The following is an 18,185-nucleotide window of genomic DNA, read 5'->3' as shown; positions in this document are numbered from 1 at the left end:
TACTGACAGTGGAAATAAATGAGTATCATACAACAAGTTGACCCCCCAAACATTCATCTGGAACATTCTCTTCATCCCCATTCACCTTGCTTCTTTGGAACTGCCTTCCTCATATGAGCCTTTTTTACAGGGATATCATGTGAAATCCAACAGGAAGGGACAGTAATGCTTTAAGCATATTCAGATAATATTTCTCTCTTAACCATAAGAAATTAAACCCAAATAATATCTGCTTTTAGGTAATTTTTTTATTAATTTCTTTTTTACATTTTGTCCAATGACCACAGAAAAAAGCCACATACATAAAATATTTACAACCATTCCAAGTGTTAATAAAACAACTATGAATTTGTCCACCAAAATTAAGGTATTAGACAAACAAAATATGACAATTTGGATTGGCCATACAATTGGCCTTAAATTACACCTGGCCATCAAATTTATGTTTGTATCATCTCTTGGCAGTTCTTGTTCTGAGTTTTCTCTTGATTATGAGATGATCACTCTCTTTATCATCTTCACAGCCTCCAATGACCTGTAAAATGATTTTATAAATTTAATACTAGTGCACTGTATATTTACACTGAAAAGCTTTCAAACAAAGCTTTGTCTCTTGGGGGCTTAAATGTTACATAGCTGTCGTAACATTACCAATAACATAAGGCATGCTTCTCATTCATTCCTACATGCATTTGATTAATTCATCCATGAATTACGCAAAAGAAACAATACTTACAGAGGGAATGTCCAGCGGGGAGGAAACCTGAGTTTTAAAAAGCTTTCGTTTGGATCTCTTGGGTTTGCTGTTTTCAGAATCATTTGCCAGAACAGGAGACTTAACGTTCACCATGCTCATGATCTTCTTGGCTGAGGAGGAAGTTAAAGGATTGGTCATGCTGAGTTATATTATAAAACACTTTTGGCAGGGAGCTCCAATCGTTACTATTGACTAAGAGTAAAATTAAGAGCCAGAGCTGACCTTTGCTTCCAAAGAGGGTTGGAGAGCTCTGTATGAAGTCACCAATCTTCTGGAGGGTTCCGTCTTTTTTACCTTTCAGGCTGGAAGGAGAGTCTTTCTGCTTTAATCGACTCAACTTTATTCCTTGCACTGTGGGTGTCTGGTAAGGAGCAACAAATATTAACAAACAAACATTACAGAGACAGATTTAAGATGTCACAGGTATCTTGTGTCAATTGACAGAAAAAAGTCACCTCAACAGACTGCATGTTATCCCAATTATTCACCCTCAGCCGACGATTTTTCCGATTTTCTGACTCCACTGAGTTCTAGAACAACAAACATATAAGTTATATGACATTGTGTTGCATGACATGTAAGGCTAAGGATGTCAAAGTAAATATTTTAGTGCACATGATTTAATTCTATTTGTTTCGCAGTTCATTTTTAAATGTCATTAATGCCATTAAATTTGAAGTAAATTTGTTAAATTTGAGGATGTAATATCTGAGAATTGACTGGAACCTTCGGAGTTTATCTCAACAGTAGACACAACACAATGACCTTCTTCACAATTTACTTATAAATCCAACCATTTAACATAAGTAAAATTATTTGCATCCTTTTGATTGTGAAACATAATTATCATTGGAATGAAGAATCATTGAATTACGAAATCACTTTAAAAAGTAAAAAGTATAATGATAAATTATTAAAATTTGTAATGAATTAATAGTTCTAATTATATGTATTTTAAAATATAAATGAATATATAGTTAGGAAATTATTGCAGGACTAGTTAAAGGCTCTAACCAGTAAATGTCCATGTTTTTCTCACTCACAAAACGACTTGAAATTCACTAACATTTCCAAGTTTTCCTGGACCGTCAGAACCTGGATTAGGAAATCACAACAACGGGTTTAGAAATGGTATCTGTATACCTGCATCTCTGGGCTCTTTCGCTTCCTGGCTGTACGTCGGAGTTTGATTGTGACCGACTCTTCTTCTCCCGGTTTCCTGACATTCATTCTGTCAGGTTTAAGTGGTGTAAAGCTGATTTCTAGCTCAGGTTTGGGAAAGCGCTCATCTCTGAGACTCTTTGTGGAAAGGACAGAGGACTCCAGTACTGCAACCTGCTTTGAGTGATCGCCAACACATATTATATATGCACAGTAACCAATTTTCATTCAGACCAGAAATATTCCCATTTTGCATGTGCTAATACTTCTTATCAGTGGCATGCATTTTACATTAATATCACTCTACTGACCTCTTGTGTTGAACTAAATGAATCGTCTTCAATATTTGTCTTCTCGTTTGAAGTCTGTTTTCGACTGCCAATTTTCCGAGAAGCAGCCAAATTACCGTTTTCCCTTTGTAATTTTACAATGGTATCCTGCTTTTCAACCAGCTGCTGCTTTAACATTTCCTGTAATTAATATGCATGGAAGTGGAGGAAGAGAAAAATATGTTTCAATATACTATAGCACTACCACAAAACATTGCAGATGATTTAAAGTAATAAAATATACTACATCCTAACAAGTGAAGTGATAGACTGTTACACTGGTCAGAATGATCAACGAGGCAGTATTTGATCATTTTGAAATGAATAGGCTTTGGTCAATAACACTCACCAACTACCAAATAAAATGGTCATTCCTCTTATTGGTTATGGTTCCAAAAACCAATATCAGAGAAGTGCAATTTTGGCAACACTTTACAATAAGGTTCATTAGTTAACTACATTAGTTAACATGAACTAAAAATAATTGATGTATCTTTGTTAATGTTCATTTCAACATTTACTAAAACTTTATTAAAATATTGTTAACATTAGTTAATGCACTGTGAACAAACCATAGACAGCTGTATTTGTTATTAACTAATGTTATTAACTAATAACTAAATGTATTGCTCATGGTTAGTTCATGTTAGTTAATACATTAACTACTGAAAAGTGTTACTGATATTTTACTATTATTTAGTGAATTTGAGCAAATATTGCATTCATCTATTATTGTACCGGCCAACCTTCTCCTAACAATATTGACTATAGAAATCATTATAGTTCATCTAGATTAACTTGTGTGTGTGTGTGTGTGTGTGTGTGTGTGTGTGCATGCGTGCGTATGTATGTATGTATGTATGTATATATATATATATACACTGTGCGCCTCAGCATGCATTGACCGCGCTCAGCCTGCTCTTTGTGGCAGAGTTGCTGCTATTCCCAATTGCATACACTTTGTTATAATACCACTTAAAGGTGACTGTAGAATATTTAGCAGTGAGGAAATTTCACAAATAAATAATGACCAGGTGGCAACCTATCACAGTACCACACTTGAATTTACTGAGCTGCAAAGAGCGACCCAAATGTTTGTAGAAGCAGTCTGCATGACTAGGTGCTTGATTTTATACACCTGTGGAGTCCTGTCATTCCTCCTGTTGGCAAGCCACTCGAATCACAGAAGTGATATTAACTCAGAAACCTGCTGTGTAAATAAAGTACTATTCTGAGCTAAATCATGCCCTCAAGCAAAATAACAAGAGATGGAAACACTGATCCTATTACCAGCTCAAGCTGCAGCCTGTCCTGTTGGTCGCCTTCTAGTTGCCTTGCTGCCTCAGCCACTCTTTCCTCTTCCCTCATGGCTGCTCCATCCAGCCTCTTTCCCTGCCCCTTTTCTTGCTTATCATCAGCCTGCTCCTCATTAGGCTGCAGAAACATCAAAAGAAATCATTCTACCGCTGGCAAACCCCAGTTGTGAAAAAGTCGAAGAGATTAAAGACTTCCAGGTTCTTACCTTCATGCTTTCTGCAGGTTTGCAGGCTCTCTGTTCATCTTGCTGGGGTTTATCAGAGAGACCAACACTTGGATTCCGATACATCTCTTGATGGTTAGCAAAATCTGAGAAGAACAAAGATATGTTTGTGGTATTAAGTTTTAGTTTTTTTGTTTGTTTAAAAAAATATTATATAGCACCATACAATATTAATAGTTTTTAAAAGCAGGACAATTATTTAATTATGCAAGAATTCCATTTGGCAGTACAACACCATCTCAGCTGTTCAGCTGAGGTCAGTTCAGTGTTAATTAATCTACTATTAAATTAATTAATTGTTATCTATAGAGCAGTTCTGCAGAAATAGTGATGCAATTGTCCAGCTCAGTTCTCAATACTTCAATGATTTCAAAATCATTTTAATATGCTGATTTGAAGCTCAAGAAACATCTCTTACTATAATTCTTATTATTATCAAATTTTACTGCTTAAAGGGGTAGTAATTCAGCACTGGGAAGATGAATCTGTATTTAAACTGGGTCATTAATGTAGTAGAAATATGAAATTATTTTTGAATTTGGTGCTTTCTAGACTGAGAAAAGGCAGAACATTTATTTTTGTCTCATGGGGATGAAAGACAACAATTCCCAGACTGCTTCGCTGCCCTATAGGCCACTCCCAAAGCCACCACTACTTAGTGTTGAGAAGAGTACTGAAAAAGCATACTCAAGTAGAAGTACTGTTACTTGTCAAAAAATGTAGTTCTAGTAGAGTAAAAGTCCTACATACTACTCAAAGTAGGAGTAAAAAATAGCCCTTTTAAAAGTACTCAAGAGTGAGTATTATGCTTTGATTGTTATTCCACCTTATACCCTGCAAATTAAAAATGCAGCTTACTCTTTTATGGATGATTCTCAGTAAGAACAACAACAAAAAAACATGATATCACTAACAGTCTTTCAATATTTCTTGGTCTATTTCTTTTTTTCTTTTTTTATTGACTGCTAGCACTAAAAATATAGCCATGCAATATTTGAGAAAGCAACCAATAATCTGGTAACTACTAATTCTGTAGAGGTTTTCTTGCGTTTAATTAAAAAAGGTTTTAAAGCATTGTACATTAACAATTTTATGTAAAAAAGCAGAGTTCATTCTTTTCAAGGTGCATTCATTGTACTGTTTTAATGTCAAAGGATGTTTTCTCTTTAAAAAATACACTTAAGAATCAGAATCGAGTAAAGGCTACAACATACTCCGCAAGAACAGAGAAAAAAAGTTCTCGCTCCCAGGGCTGCGAGAACAAAATGCCGTAATTTTGTTCTCGCAGCCCTGGTATGTAGTTCTCGCAGCTTGTTCTCGACACATCGCCTGAGCAGAACTTTTTTCTTGCGGGTGTCCGAAAACTTTTGTGTGATTGGTCATACATTTAAAGTGGGCGTGGTTAATGCGGAGAAACGCAGATGATCGGCACCTGCTTTTCTCGTGAAGTATGAAATGTACTGGCAAGAACGTTCTTGCCACCTTGAGAAAACGAACAAATGTCTTTGTTCTTGCAGAGTATGTTTCAAGCTTAACTCACAATTTCCCCCACTGATTATTTCAGCTTGCAATTAAAAAATAAACCTGATTTAAATATAAATTTTATGTTTTATGAAAGTTATTTGCTACATACATGGACTAAAATTTTAAATTGCCATGTGAGAGCACATTACATTAAAATATGCACTTCAATAAGCTGACAGAAAGCAGGTTGAATACATTTACATGTTAAACGAAATCGATGTAAGGGACAAAAATCTAGCATAGATGATCGGTTAATGCCTAATGCACTTTAACCTCTTGCCTGTCACCCCCCCGATTTGGCAAATGGAGCATTTAGACATACTCATAGTAAAAAGACAGCTGCTCATAAGTTATTCTGAATATACACACAACCAATATATATTTAGAAAGCCAACACTTGAGAGTTTACAGCTGAATACTCAGATATCTATTAATATAGAGATATATACGCTAAAACAAAAATAAAAATGTTAAATATTTGTTTTCATGTATAAAAATATTATATGAATATAGTATAACAACTTACAACAACTAAATTGAAGGCACAAGTGTGGTCATGCTTTATTTAAAATCTGAGGCTGTTATGTCCAAAACTATGAATTTTATAAAACATTTTCTAAGACCATGTCTGAATTATTTTTTTAGATGCTTTTATCAAATAAGTTTGTTGGCCTGAAGACACGTTTGCAGACTTGTCTTTTTTATGTGGCAAGGAGAACAGCTCAATATTTCAATGTGCTCACTCGATGACCGTTTCACATTTTTGAATGTCTGAGACGTAATCCTCATTATTCTTTTGTTATGAATCTTTTGTGTTTTTTTAACAGCCATTATTCAAATCCATTATAACATGTATGCCTGCCTAAATGGCCCATTAACAGTGCAGTATTTCATTTAGTAGTCGATATTATCTAGTCTTTCTAAAAGAAAAAGAAAAAACTAAACTAAAAGCACATTATGTGAATTATTGTAACAAAATAGACAACGCTCCTGGTCCAACAGGTACATTAGAGCTTCAGTTAGCATCAAACTACACAACACAATTTAAAAGATTAAAATTACACCTTCACTCTATATTTCCCTTTAGACCACCATCAAGTGTTTGTATTAGTTTCCTGTCACGATATAATGGGGATTTCATTCATATGGTGATGTTAAAACATGTTATATTTATCATTTTATATGGAGCTAATCGCTACACCTGTTTGCAGTTATAATATAAACATCCATTATTTATATAAAATAGCCGAAATAACACTGGTTACACTAGCGGATTTCTCTGGATTTAAACGGTAAATGGACTGTATAGCACTTTCAATAGAACCTATGGCCATCCAAAGCACTTTACATATTGCCTCACATTCACCCATTCATACACAGACATGTAAGGCCATGTAAACCATCCAGCTTGACGGGAGCAGCTGGGGTTAGGTGTATTGCTCATGGACACCTCAACACTTGGTCAGGTGGAACCAGGGATTGAACCACCAACCTTCCGGTTTGTTACCAACCTACATGACCCACTGCACACACCCCAAACGGCAGTGACTAAGGGAAGTGGTAAACATTTGCGATAATGTAAAACACAGGTCAAAAAATTATATAACATTGTTCTAGGTGTTTTTGGAAAAATGAATCTGAAAATGAATCTGTAATTAACTTTAATTAATATTAACAGATTTGATTAGTATAATTATAAATTAATTCTGCAAATACTGAAGAACGACATTAGTTCAAGAAGTTTATTCTTGTATTCATTTGGTAATAAAATAATTACAGTAATAAACAGTATAATTTTGAAATCCTACACTGGATTTTACTGACTTCTCACAATGTGCTGCCTAGGAAAGATTTATAGGAATTACAATTAGAACAGACTCAGTCACCTTCAGTTATGGTTTCAATCTCATTCAGCCTGGCCTCCAGCAATTCCTCCTCATCAGTCTGTGTGCACTCTTTATTTAAGTTAACACACGTCTCCTCAATCAGCTTCTGCTCTGCCAAAAGGCCTGGAAGCAAAATCAATCTTATTGAGCACAAAACTTAAGCTGATTTTGTTAACACCAAATAGTATTGTGGAAAAAAGGGTATAAGTGAAAAGACACATAGGTTACCTTGACAGGTTGTTTTGAAAGGCTCTATGTGTTCTTCTATTGCAAGGTCTGACTGCACCTGTGAGTGAAAAGAAGTGGAATAATCCACACATGATAGCATCACAAACTGAACAAAGCTGAGGAAAAGAGCAGCACTCACAGTCTTAATTGGATCAATAGTTTGCTCTGTGCAGCTCAAACTGTGTCCGGCCTGATCCTTCATCTCCTCTGCTTCACATAGTCTCTGCAGAAACATTTTGTTTTCTTCACTCAAGATCAAAATCTGAAGGAATAAAAAAGCACTGTTTAAAAAAAAACTGTTTAAATCACAGTAGGCACACTAACAATGGACAAAAGTGGTGACCTGTTTCTCTAACTGTTCTTTCTGCAAGTTAGCCTGACATAACTGGTCACTGACATCAGATCGCTCCCTCTCCACCTGCTGCAAATTGCAACTCATGGTCTTGATTTTATTGAGTCCATCGGTCACAAGTTCTCTTGACCTGTAAAAAGACCAAAAGGTAATTCAGACCAGCTGTTGTGTAATAAACCATTTTTCTCATTTCCGTGCTCTAGCAACTAGAAATAAACAGTTGAAAAGAAAGAGTATTGTGTAAGATCTAGTGCATATCAAACAAGACAGAATTGAGGACCTACTTTTTGTGTTATGAGAAAGTTTGGATAAGACTTACTTCAAAAGCTCTTGGGCTTTAGTCTCTAGGTCTGCATCTTTATGAGACAGATCTTTCTCCATCGCAGATATTCTCCTCTTGGCCTCATCTCTTGCCTTAGAGATCTCATTCTCTACAATCTCTCTCACTACATTCAGAACCTCCTCATGTTGGTTTAGTTTGCTCAGCGTTTGCATGAGTTTGTCCTGCAGAGTTTTCCAGCAATCATCTCTAGAGTCTTGCTCTTGTTCTTCCATTCTCCCCTGCTGTTGTTTCAGAGCGGTCAGCTCTCCCAGCAGCTCAGAGTTGCTTCTTATTTGGGCCATAACAAGCTTTTGAGCTTCATAACGGCTCAGTAGGCTCTGATATTCCTGTGCCTGGGCATCTCGCTCATATTTAAGACTACCGCAGAGCTCTTTCAGCTGGCAAATATTTGCTCTGGTCTGGGTGACCTCCTGCTCCAGGTCACTGATCTGTCTGCTCTTCTCCTGAGATAACTCCACCACCCTCTTGCATTCTTCTTCTTTTTTGTCATGCGAGAGCTGGCAGGTACTGAGTTCCTGACGTAAATGATCTGCCTCCGTCATTAAAGAGTCAATGGTTTTGGACTGACTGCAAGACTCTGCCTGATGTTCCTTAATCAGTGCTCTGGCTGCATCAAGTTTTTCTGAAAGATCATTGGCCATCGTTGTCTGAGTGCTCAGTTCCATCTGAATAGTTTTGAGATTTGAGCTCATCTCATTAGCTGCCTGCTGAAGTACTTGTAACTCATTGGCAAGAGTCTTGTTCTCATTTGTAACTTTGATGACCTCTGCTCTTTCCTTTGCCACATTGGCTTCATGTGCATCAGTCAGCTCTGCCAGTCTATCAGAGATATCACACACAGTTTTTTCAAGTGAGCAGTTCTCAAGTTTAAGTTCATTCAGCTGGTCATCTTTCATTTTCAGTTCTTTCAAAAGATGTTGAGTTTCCTGACTTGTCATTTCCTCCCCTCTAGGTTCAGAATCTTCATTCAGCAAACACTTGCAGTTGTTTTTGAAATGTAGGATTTCTTCTTTGATAGTGTTAATTAAGGCCCTCTGTACATGTGAACAAAACAAAACAAAAAAAACATGGGTCATTACAGTGCCAATTTATAACTTAATATATATTATATATATTCGATATCATAAAAGTTAAAGGAAAGATATTACTTTTCCTTGGAACACAAGAGGAGAATATAAGAATTTTCAAACAATTCTTTTAAATAAATGGATAATTCACCATGCTCATATCTTATCCACTTGTATTATTTGTTGGTTGAAAAAAGAAAATTTCATTCTCCTTTTGTGTTCACAGAAAAAACAGCCTGCAGGTTTAAAATGAAATCAGTAAATTATTAGTTTCATTTGAAGAGCACCACTCTATCTCAGAGATTATTCCATGAAGAGAAAGCCTGACTGAACTGGAACAAGTCAACATGCACGATTTTAGGTAAGTAAGATTTGTTTCTTTTGAAAGAAATTAATATTTTTATTCACCAAGAATATAAAATAAAGGAAGTGTAAAAATGGTATGTAAATAAACTCACATCTTTAGTAGCTGCCTCAACATTTTGGTCCAAAGCAGTCTGTAAAATGGAAACCATGCCATCTTTCTCCTGGCAGATTGACATGAGTTCCTGACATCTCACTTTCTGGTTTTCATAATTCTAAAAGAGACAAACAAAAAAATCAACACACAGCAGAAACCACGTATAAATAATCAATTTACAATAACCTCAGATATTTAAAAGAAAACTTAAGTTCATATTACCCTATTAGCTTGAAGCAGCTGGTCATTTGATTCTTGTGCCTGAACACACATCGCTTCAAACTCTAAAAAGATAAATATAATTAGACTTATGTCATAAAAAAGAGATTTCCCCTTTAAGGCAAATGAACACACCTTTAGTTTTAAGACCGAGAAGTTGTTGGCTTTTGAGAAGCTCCTCTTTCATCTCCTCCAGCTGTGTCCTCAGACGACTGACTGTTCCAGGTGATTCAGGGACATTCGTCAGACACATGTGTACAGCCTCTGCATCTCCCTTTATCTTAACTAGATCATCTCGCATAGCTTCGATCATGCTGTCCAAAAGCTCAATCTTAGCCTCCTAGAATGTTAAGAAGAAAAACATTATATTTTGAAATGTACGCTGTCTGTTTATAGTCGCGCCAGAATGACATACTAAAGTATTAGTGCTGTCAAACTGATTATTCATGATTAACCACATCAACAATAAAAGTTTCTTTACATAATATGTGTGTTTGTACTGTGTATAAAAATATGCACACACTTTTATATGTTTATATGTAATATAATATAAATAATATATACAGTACATGCAAATATTTCTTAAAAATATACATGCATGTGTGTGTTTTCAAATATACATAATTATGTGTATGAATGCATATTTGATATTTTAATTGAACTGAGGACTTGTGTTGTTGCTTAAGATATTGTTGGTCATTCAATGTTTCTGTAAAAAAAATGATAATAGTAATAGTTAATAGTAATTATTAATAAGATAATAATACTACTACTAATTATACTACTAAGAACAATATACAATGCACTAAAGGATTGATGAGCTGCTGGGTTTATGAATATTAATCACGTTGTCAGCGTTGCTCAAAGTGATTTGCTGAAATCAAAACAGAGACGGTAATAGATGAGCACCAGCCAATGAGATTGCAGTTTGCGCATTGGTTCCGCCCACTACCAGAGACACTAGTATATCTTCTGCTTGTTCTTAAAAGCTGTAAACCAAAAATATGGTTTACATGTGGTGGGTCGATTCTGCATGGTATTTAAGACTCGACTCTCTCTTCTCTCTAGCCCCTTTCACACTGCACGTCGGACCCGCAATATTCCCGGAACATTGCCGGGTCGCCTTCTGTGTGAAAGCAACCACGTCCTGGCATTGATTACCGAATTCGACCCGGGTCGGGGACCTAGTAATATTGCGGTATTCGACCCGGGACGAGGGCTGTGTGAACAAAAGCCGAAACTAATGCCGCAATGTGTACGTAGTTATCGTGCGACTCCTAGAGCTTGTTTTTTCAATAATACAACCCTGCAGTTCCAGAAGAGCTAGTCGGTGTTTTAAACGCAGTGAGTGTTCGTATACAAAATAAACTAAAATTAAACAAGCAGAAATGTGCGCAAACTGGACACAAGTCGAGACCACGGAGCTCCTTACTATCCGCGCTGAAGCTGAGATCGCTCGCCATTATACGTCACATCAGGATGTCACGTGTCAACTCGACCCGGGAACGTTAAGCGCTGTGTGTGAAAGCGCACATATTACTGCATTTCGCTGGCTGTGTGAATGGACCAAACCTAGCGGCCCAGGAACAAATGCCGGGTAGCATTATCCGTGTATTTGCCGGAATTGCAGTGTGAAAGGGGCTTATGTGTCTCTGTAGCCCCTTTCACACTGCACGTCGGACCCGCAATATTCCCGGAACATTGCCGGGTCGCCTTCTGTGTGAAAGCAACCACGTCCCGGGATTGATTACCGAATTCGACCCGGGTCGGGGACCTAGTAATATTGCGGGATTCGACCCGGGACGAGCGCTGTGTGAACAAAAGCCAAAACTAATGCTGCAACGTGTACGTAGTTATCGTGCGACTCCTAGAGCTTGTTTTTTCAATAATACAACCCTGCAGTGCCAGAACAGCTAGTCGGTGTTTTAAACGCAGAATGTTCGTATACAAAAGAAACTAAAATTAAACAAGCAGAAATGTGCGCAAACTGGACAGTCGAGACCACGGAACTCCTTACTATCCGCGCTGAAGCTGAGATCGCTCGCCATTATACGTCACATCAGGATGTCACGAGTCAACTCGACCCGGGAACGTTACGGGTTGTGTGTGAAAGCGCCGGAAAGCGCACATATTACGGTATTTCGCTGGCAGTGTGAATAGGCCAAATCTAGCGGCCCGGGAACAAATGCCGGGTCGCATTATCCGTGTATTTGCCGGAATCGGAGTGTGAAAGGGTGCTTATCTCTGTCTCTTTTTGTGTGTGTGTGTGTGTGAGTGAGAGAGAGAGAGACAGCTAGCAGCTAGCACTCTCAGTAATGCGACAGGTTGTGCGTCAAATACAGGAGCGCTGTGCAACTGTTGAGCTGGACTGAAATAGATCGGTTTACGCAGAGCAAAACTGTTTCGCTGAGTGTTCAGCGAATGAAAACATATCTATGCTAAACATATTTTTATCCCCTGACTCACACACTAGTGAGTAAAATCTAAGCGTGTATTAGCCAATGGCTAATGATAGATATTATTCAGTCGCCCAGAGTGAAAATTTACTTGCAATGTAGAAGATTGAGTCATAAAATCCAACCATAAGCTATTAAAAACCCACTCCATTAGATCCATCTGGGTTGAAGATCCTGGGTTACAAGTAAGCTAAAGAAAGTTCAGACCCTGAACCAAATGATAGAGGTAAACAGAAATAAACACAGGTCAGTGTTTGGAAATGATGTAGGTACCACAAATCTCTAAGGAAAACCTCTACCTTTCCCACACAGCTGCTCACATTGTATCCTCCACTATTTTTCAGATGTGTTAATATAAAACGACTGTATATCGATATAACCTTGTTAAATTCATACAGTCTATAAAAAAAAAAGTGTTATATTGTACGAACTCAATATACCGCATTCACATCGGAAGAGTGATGGCTGGCCCTCTCATTCATTAACATGGACAGCAACAAAATATGTGCTGCTCATGCTCTGCTGACGCTTGCGATGTGAAACAGGAGTAAAAGACAGCGGAATTGTTGTCATTTAGGAATAAGATCACGTGGGTGTTTGAATTAAGATTACGATCTTTTAATGATTAATCATATAGCTCTACGGAAAATGCACACAGGCGTAACAGTGGATATTAATGGCACTTGTTCTTATTCTTTCATATGACAACAATCTGCATTCACCTTTGCTGCACTCTCGTCAGTGCTAACAGCGGCCATTTCCCCAAATGTTCTGTTCACCAGATTCTTCAGTATATCCAGCCTCCTTTCTGCTCTTTCCTCAACTATTTCTTTCTCTCTTTGGAGACGTTCACTGAAAAACAGCAACATAAATTGGTGCATTTTCAAGTTAGAGAATTTTACTCAAAATAAATTGCATGACAGTTCTGTGCGGTCTGGATTGTTATAGTGCACTAAAAGAATTATGCAAATAAAAGAATGAGCACTGCAATAAAATCTCTGCTGAAAGCAATTTGCGCTGTACAATTCTCCAACTCGCAGGCTCAATCTGAATGCTACATCTGTGATACCTCATCAGTTCACCATAATAAAACAGTGTTTGACTTACTTGTAGTCTTTTTCCATATTAGAAAACAGCTCCATAAACTCTGTGGTGACTTCTTCACGAATACGAGATTCCATTGTTAATTTTTCAGACTCCTCTTTGGACAGCTTCTCTTTGAGCTCTTCAATTTTCACCTGAAGCTGTGGCGAATATAACATATTAGTATTTCATAGTTTAAAATAACACTGGACACTATGAACATGCATTCATTAAAACTGAAGAGAGACTTTGAATACCTCACACAGCTCTTGACTTTCTGCAGCCTCTAGCACAGTGTTGTTCTCCATGCTGTCATCGCCACTCTCCACATCTTCCTCACCATCATCATCATCGTCGTCATCATCTTCATCCTCCTGCACATCCTCTAGACTCATCTCCCAGCCCATGAGTGAGCTTCTCCTAGTCCAATCCTTCTTGTCAGCATTATTGATCATCATGGACACATCTCGGGCAGATCTCTTGAGCATAATGCTAGGAGCTGGTTTGGGGTTGAGAACCACTACCTAAAAGAGAACAAAGTCAAAGTTCAAAATAAATAAATAGCAAATAATCAAAAAATGATATTAATCAGTGCTTCTAATAATCTGAAGCTGTCAGTGTAAACAAGATTAATGGTCCCTGCAGACCTTCTGAGCCACCGCTGAGAACTTGAGGACATTCAGGGTTTCATCGTACATTGAGGCACACTGGTTTATGTTGATGATCATGCAGGTTTTTCCACGGCCACAGAAAAAACCCTGCAAATAATGTGTGAGCTTGCTCTCTCTGAAGGGGACATGCTGATGAAACCTACACAAAAAGTTCAATGTCAAGGAAACTTGCATCCAGTGCAGCCCATCAAACAAATTAATTGTTTTAAAAGTGAACATTGCCTCACTTGGATTGTGTTTGGTTGAGCCTCAGAGCGTTGATGCATTTTCCTAGAGTTAACAAGGAAGTGTTGATATTTCCAGCTTCTTTTAAACGGTCTCCTCGGTTCTGTGTCTTTGCACATCGCTCAGATCCAGCCAAATCACATAATGACAACCTTTAAAAAGAAATCAATTAATGAATAAATCACTGATTCTATGTTTAGGTAACAGTGGTGTGATTAAGGTCACATACTCGCTTATTGTCTGAACTCGAGGAACACCCACATCTTCAATCCGCAAGATTCGAATGGAAAATATACTGTGGCTATGGAGAAAATGTATATTTTAATTGTTGATCACTTTAAAAATGCAATTCTTATATATATATATATATATACATATATATATATATATATATATATATATATATATATATATATATATATATATATATATATATATATATATATATATATATAGTTAATTAGTAAGGTAACACTTTATTTTAAACTGTCCTTATTACATGTTACATATACTTGGCATAACATAAGTAAGGAATAATTGACGACGGGCCGTTAAATTATTAGAAAAATAATGCACACCCGAGGTGGTGATGGATATTTTTTAACAATTCAACGGCCCGGAATCAATTATTCTGCTTATACTACGGTTACCACACCTCAAGACATCAATCCGATGATATATTTAAAGGGATTTGTACTTAAATCGCTATTGTGAGTAGGACAGTTTCTTCTGCGTCTCATCCAAAGGCTCTTTTGCTAGTTCCGAAACTACATTTTAAAGCTGGTAACAGCTGGCTTGAGCCGTTGATAGCATTCTACTGCAGTTATTAATTAAGTTATTAGAAAGAGAGTGAGAGCAACAGAGACACAAACAGAGAGAGAGAGAGAGAGAGAGAGAGAGAGAGAGAGAGAGAGAGAGAGAGAGAGAGAGAGAGAGAGAGAGCTTGTCTGAGTTAGGCTACATCTGTGCATCTCTATTATTACCTATCTATTGTTATTACCTCAATAGTAAAAAAAAAAATATTTGTAGCCTTTAAGTTACTTTATGTTTTTTTTTTTTGTCCTGTACTTTTCAGTTATTACAGCTAACTAAGTGCGAAGTGATATGGAACTGTAATGCGGTCAAGAGAGCTGCCTAGAACTACGTTCGCTGTGCGTTTCTCAGAAAATAACTCCACACCTCAGAAAGTTCATCAGCCAATCAGATTTAAACATTCAACGGCCCGTAGTATAATAGTAAATTATGCACACTGTACACAGTGTAATTATACATTTAATAAAAATTAACTACATGTAATTACTGGTAAGGGTAGGATTAGGAATTGGTTTAGGGTTAGTTGCATGTGATTATGCATAATTTACTGTTACGTAACAAGGACACTGTAAAATAAAGTATTTCCACAAATATGCTAAAGTGGTTAAAAAAAGAAGTACCTTCTGCTTGAGATGTTGTTGAGCTTGGTTGATGAGAAACTTTGATTTTTTCTTCCAATTTTCACAACTTTTAATGCTTCGTCTGCACTGTTAACTTGAAACCATTTTAGATCTGGGAAAAAATATTTAGATAAAATGTATAAATAACCAAATAGCTATAGACGTACAACTATAAAGATATCCTGTTAAAGAACCTATATTTTAAAAACTGAAAAAATATTGAAATGTAAATATTTAACTATTATTTTAAAAATTCACTTTTACATTTTCAACACACCAAAACAAGTGAACTTTTTGTCTTCTAAGCTGTTTGGTTACCTTTGACAAAAGCATTGCCTTTAACATCTTGGGCTAGTCGCAAAACACTTCTTCTGTGAGAGCCATTTGAAACAAGATCAAGCAGATCATGGATACTTTCATTGTAGATTTCACAAAAAGAGACCCACACTGAGAATTTAACATAAGAGGTCTCATCCAAACAGATACTGTCCCCATTTGTATCACTAGAAGTGGAGCCTGGAACAAGAAATCAATGTTAAGTGTAAGCTCACATTTACTGGCACAATGCTCAAAGGCAAAGAGAAAAATATAAAACATTTGATAACGCTTACTGTCAAATGACGAACAACTAGAGCTGGACATGCTGGACAGAGTTTTCTGGGAGTCATTCTGATAAACATCAAGAAACAGTCATGATAAGTATTAGTAATGTTCTTCTCTGTACTAAAAAAGATATATAAAAATATTTAAAAAAATATAAAAATGTACATCTTTAAATCGACGAAGAAGGTTTCTCTTATTTGTAGCTTCCTCATCCTGCTGCTCTTTAGTGAGTCTTGTAAAGTCGACACATCTGTGAGGTTTGATGTTGTTTTGAGAATAAATTCGGCCGTCTATGCTGTTAAAGATAACATTCAATGACCTGGGCAGAATACCATCCGATTCAGGGCCTATAACATAAAAATAGAATAAATAGACATTAAAATGTATTAATAGACAGCTATACATACATAAACATATCATATAAAATCCTTACCAAGAAAAGTAAACGTCTTCCCAGCATTGGTAACTCCATAAGTAAAGATTAAGGAATTCCCTCCCTCCAAGACTTCTTTCACAAGGCTTTTAGTTGTTCCATCGAATATCTGTCTTTGAGTTGTTTCTGGACCGTACACCTAAAAATGTATTCAGCATTGTTACAGCAGAAAACACATTACATGTTTTGAAGCATGTTCACAATAAATGATAATGCTAGAGGGGACTGTGGCTGCCCTAATACCTGTGAGAATTGAAATCTTTGTGCCAGCTGTGGGCCGAATCTTTCACTTTGTCTGGCTGTCAGAGACGCTCTAGGTGCCTTCAGAATCACAGTATCTGGAGGCTCGATTGAAATGCACTCCTGTTTGTAGAGATTATAATCAGTAAAAAAAAAAAAAAAAACACATTAGGGTCCCGGTTTCACAGACAGGGTTTAGATTAAGCCAGGATTAGGCCTTAGTTAAATTAATACATTTAAGTCGCTTTTATAAATGTGTCTTAGAAAAAAATATTACTGGTGTGCATCTTGAGACAAAATATTGGCACTGACATATTTTAAGATATATCAGTGGTTTTTTAGTTAAAATAGCTCAAATATCCAGTTTAATCTTGGGCTAGCTTAAGTCTTGTTTGTGAAACCGGAGGTAAACTGACAGTTCACGAAGAAAATAAATTATAATTCTGTCATGAATGATGTTGCTCCAAACCAAGATAAAATGTTATTAAATGTAACGTTAATTGTAATTAAGGCTTTACCTGTGATTCCCCTTCTGCTCTCTCTGTAGAAGTGAATGGACGTACACGGAGATAGACCTGCAAATGCTCTTTTTCCAGCAATACCGAGTCCTGTTGGAAACAGAAATATGCTAAATAAAATTATAATTACTGCCACAAAAAAAAAAAATGGTAATAAAGTCTGGTAATAATAAATAACTAAACGTTAACTTTACCCGTGATAATTTGGAGAACTCGGTGAAGAGATCTTTCTTGAGGTCTTCAACCGTTATAGATCCAACTCTCTCAGGCTTGTTATTTAAACACGATTCCATCATCTTGAGAAAGCCTATTAAAATATTTGACGTTTAGCTAAACATTTTGTCATTATATGACAATAAAGATGTAATTAAGCGTCTACAAGCTAAATTAAAACAATAAATATGCATCGACCGTCGAACGTGTTAAATGAGCTCATAACTAAGATATTATCCTATTAAACAAAGAAGCAATTTTGAATTACAGGTAAGAACATAGATGTATTCCCTGTGTGTTTTCGTTATCGCTAATTTGACTTACTTGTTTTTATTTCCTTTTGTTTATCCCTTTTACGTTGCTAACATGCTTCTTTCCTGCCGTGGCGGTTCTCTGTTCAAATCGGACCAATCGGAAAGCTCGCTATCGACGTAGCTCCGCCTC

The 18,185-nt window shown here is 36.7% G+C and overlaps 1 protein-coding gene across 1 annotated transcript; it reads right to left on the bottom strand.

Annotated features, from left to right (window-relative positions):
- Nucleotides 1-236: 236 nt before the first annotated feature.
- Nucleotides 237-18,172, bottom strand: kif20bb (kinesin family member 20Bb). The gene is made up of 31 exons (XM_067429429.1): nt 18,066-18,172; nt 17,723-17,835; nt 17,529-17,618; nt 17,014-17,133; nt 16,771-16,909; nt 16,503-16,684; nt 16,346-16,403; nt 16,053-16,250; nt 15,735-15,846; nt 14,531-14,602; nt 14,304-14,453; nt 14,053-14,215; nt 13,663-13,929; nt 13,430-13,566; nt 13,045-13,174; nt 10,002-10,206; nt 9,870-9,931; nt 9,646-9,765; nt 8,097-9,154; nt 7,769-7,907; nt 7,565-7,687; nt 7,426-7,483; nt 7,198-7,320; nt 3,770-3,873; nt 3,538-3,681; nt 2,230-2,388; nt 1,901-2,095; nt 1,213-1,287; nt 980-1,118; nt 737-867; nt 237-535 (listed from the first exon to the last, which is right to left on the bottom strand). The coding sequence occupies exons 2-31, from the start codon at nt 17,822-17,824 to the stop codon at nt 452-454; spliced, it is 4,839 nt and encodes a 1,612-aa protein (XP_067285530.1). The 5' UTR covers nt 17,825-17,835; nt 18,066-18,172; the 3' UTR covers nt 237-451.
- Nucleotides 18,173-18,185: the final 13 nt, after the last annotated feature.

The sequence above is a fragment of the Pseudorasbora parva genome, chromosome 21 (assembly GCF_024679245.1).
Source record: "Pseudorasbora parva isolate DD20220531a chromosome 21, ASM2467924v1, whole genome shotgun sequence".
In the NCBI taxonomy this organism is placed as follows: Eukaryota; Metazoa; Chordata; class Actinopteri; order Cypriniformes; family Gobionidae; genus Pseudorasbora; species Pseudorasbora parva.
The sequence above is the reverse complement of the archived record's forward strand: the minus strand, read 5'-3'. Positions and strand labels throughout refer to the sequence as shown.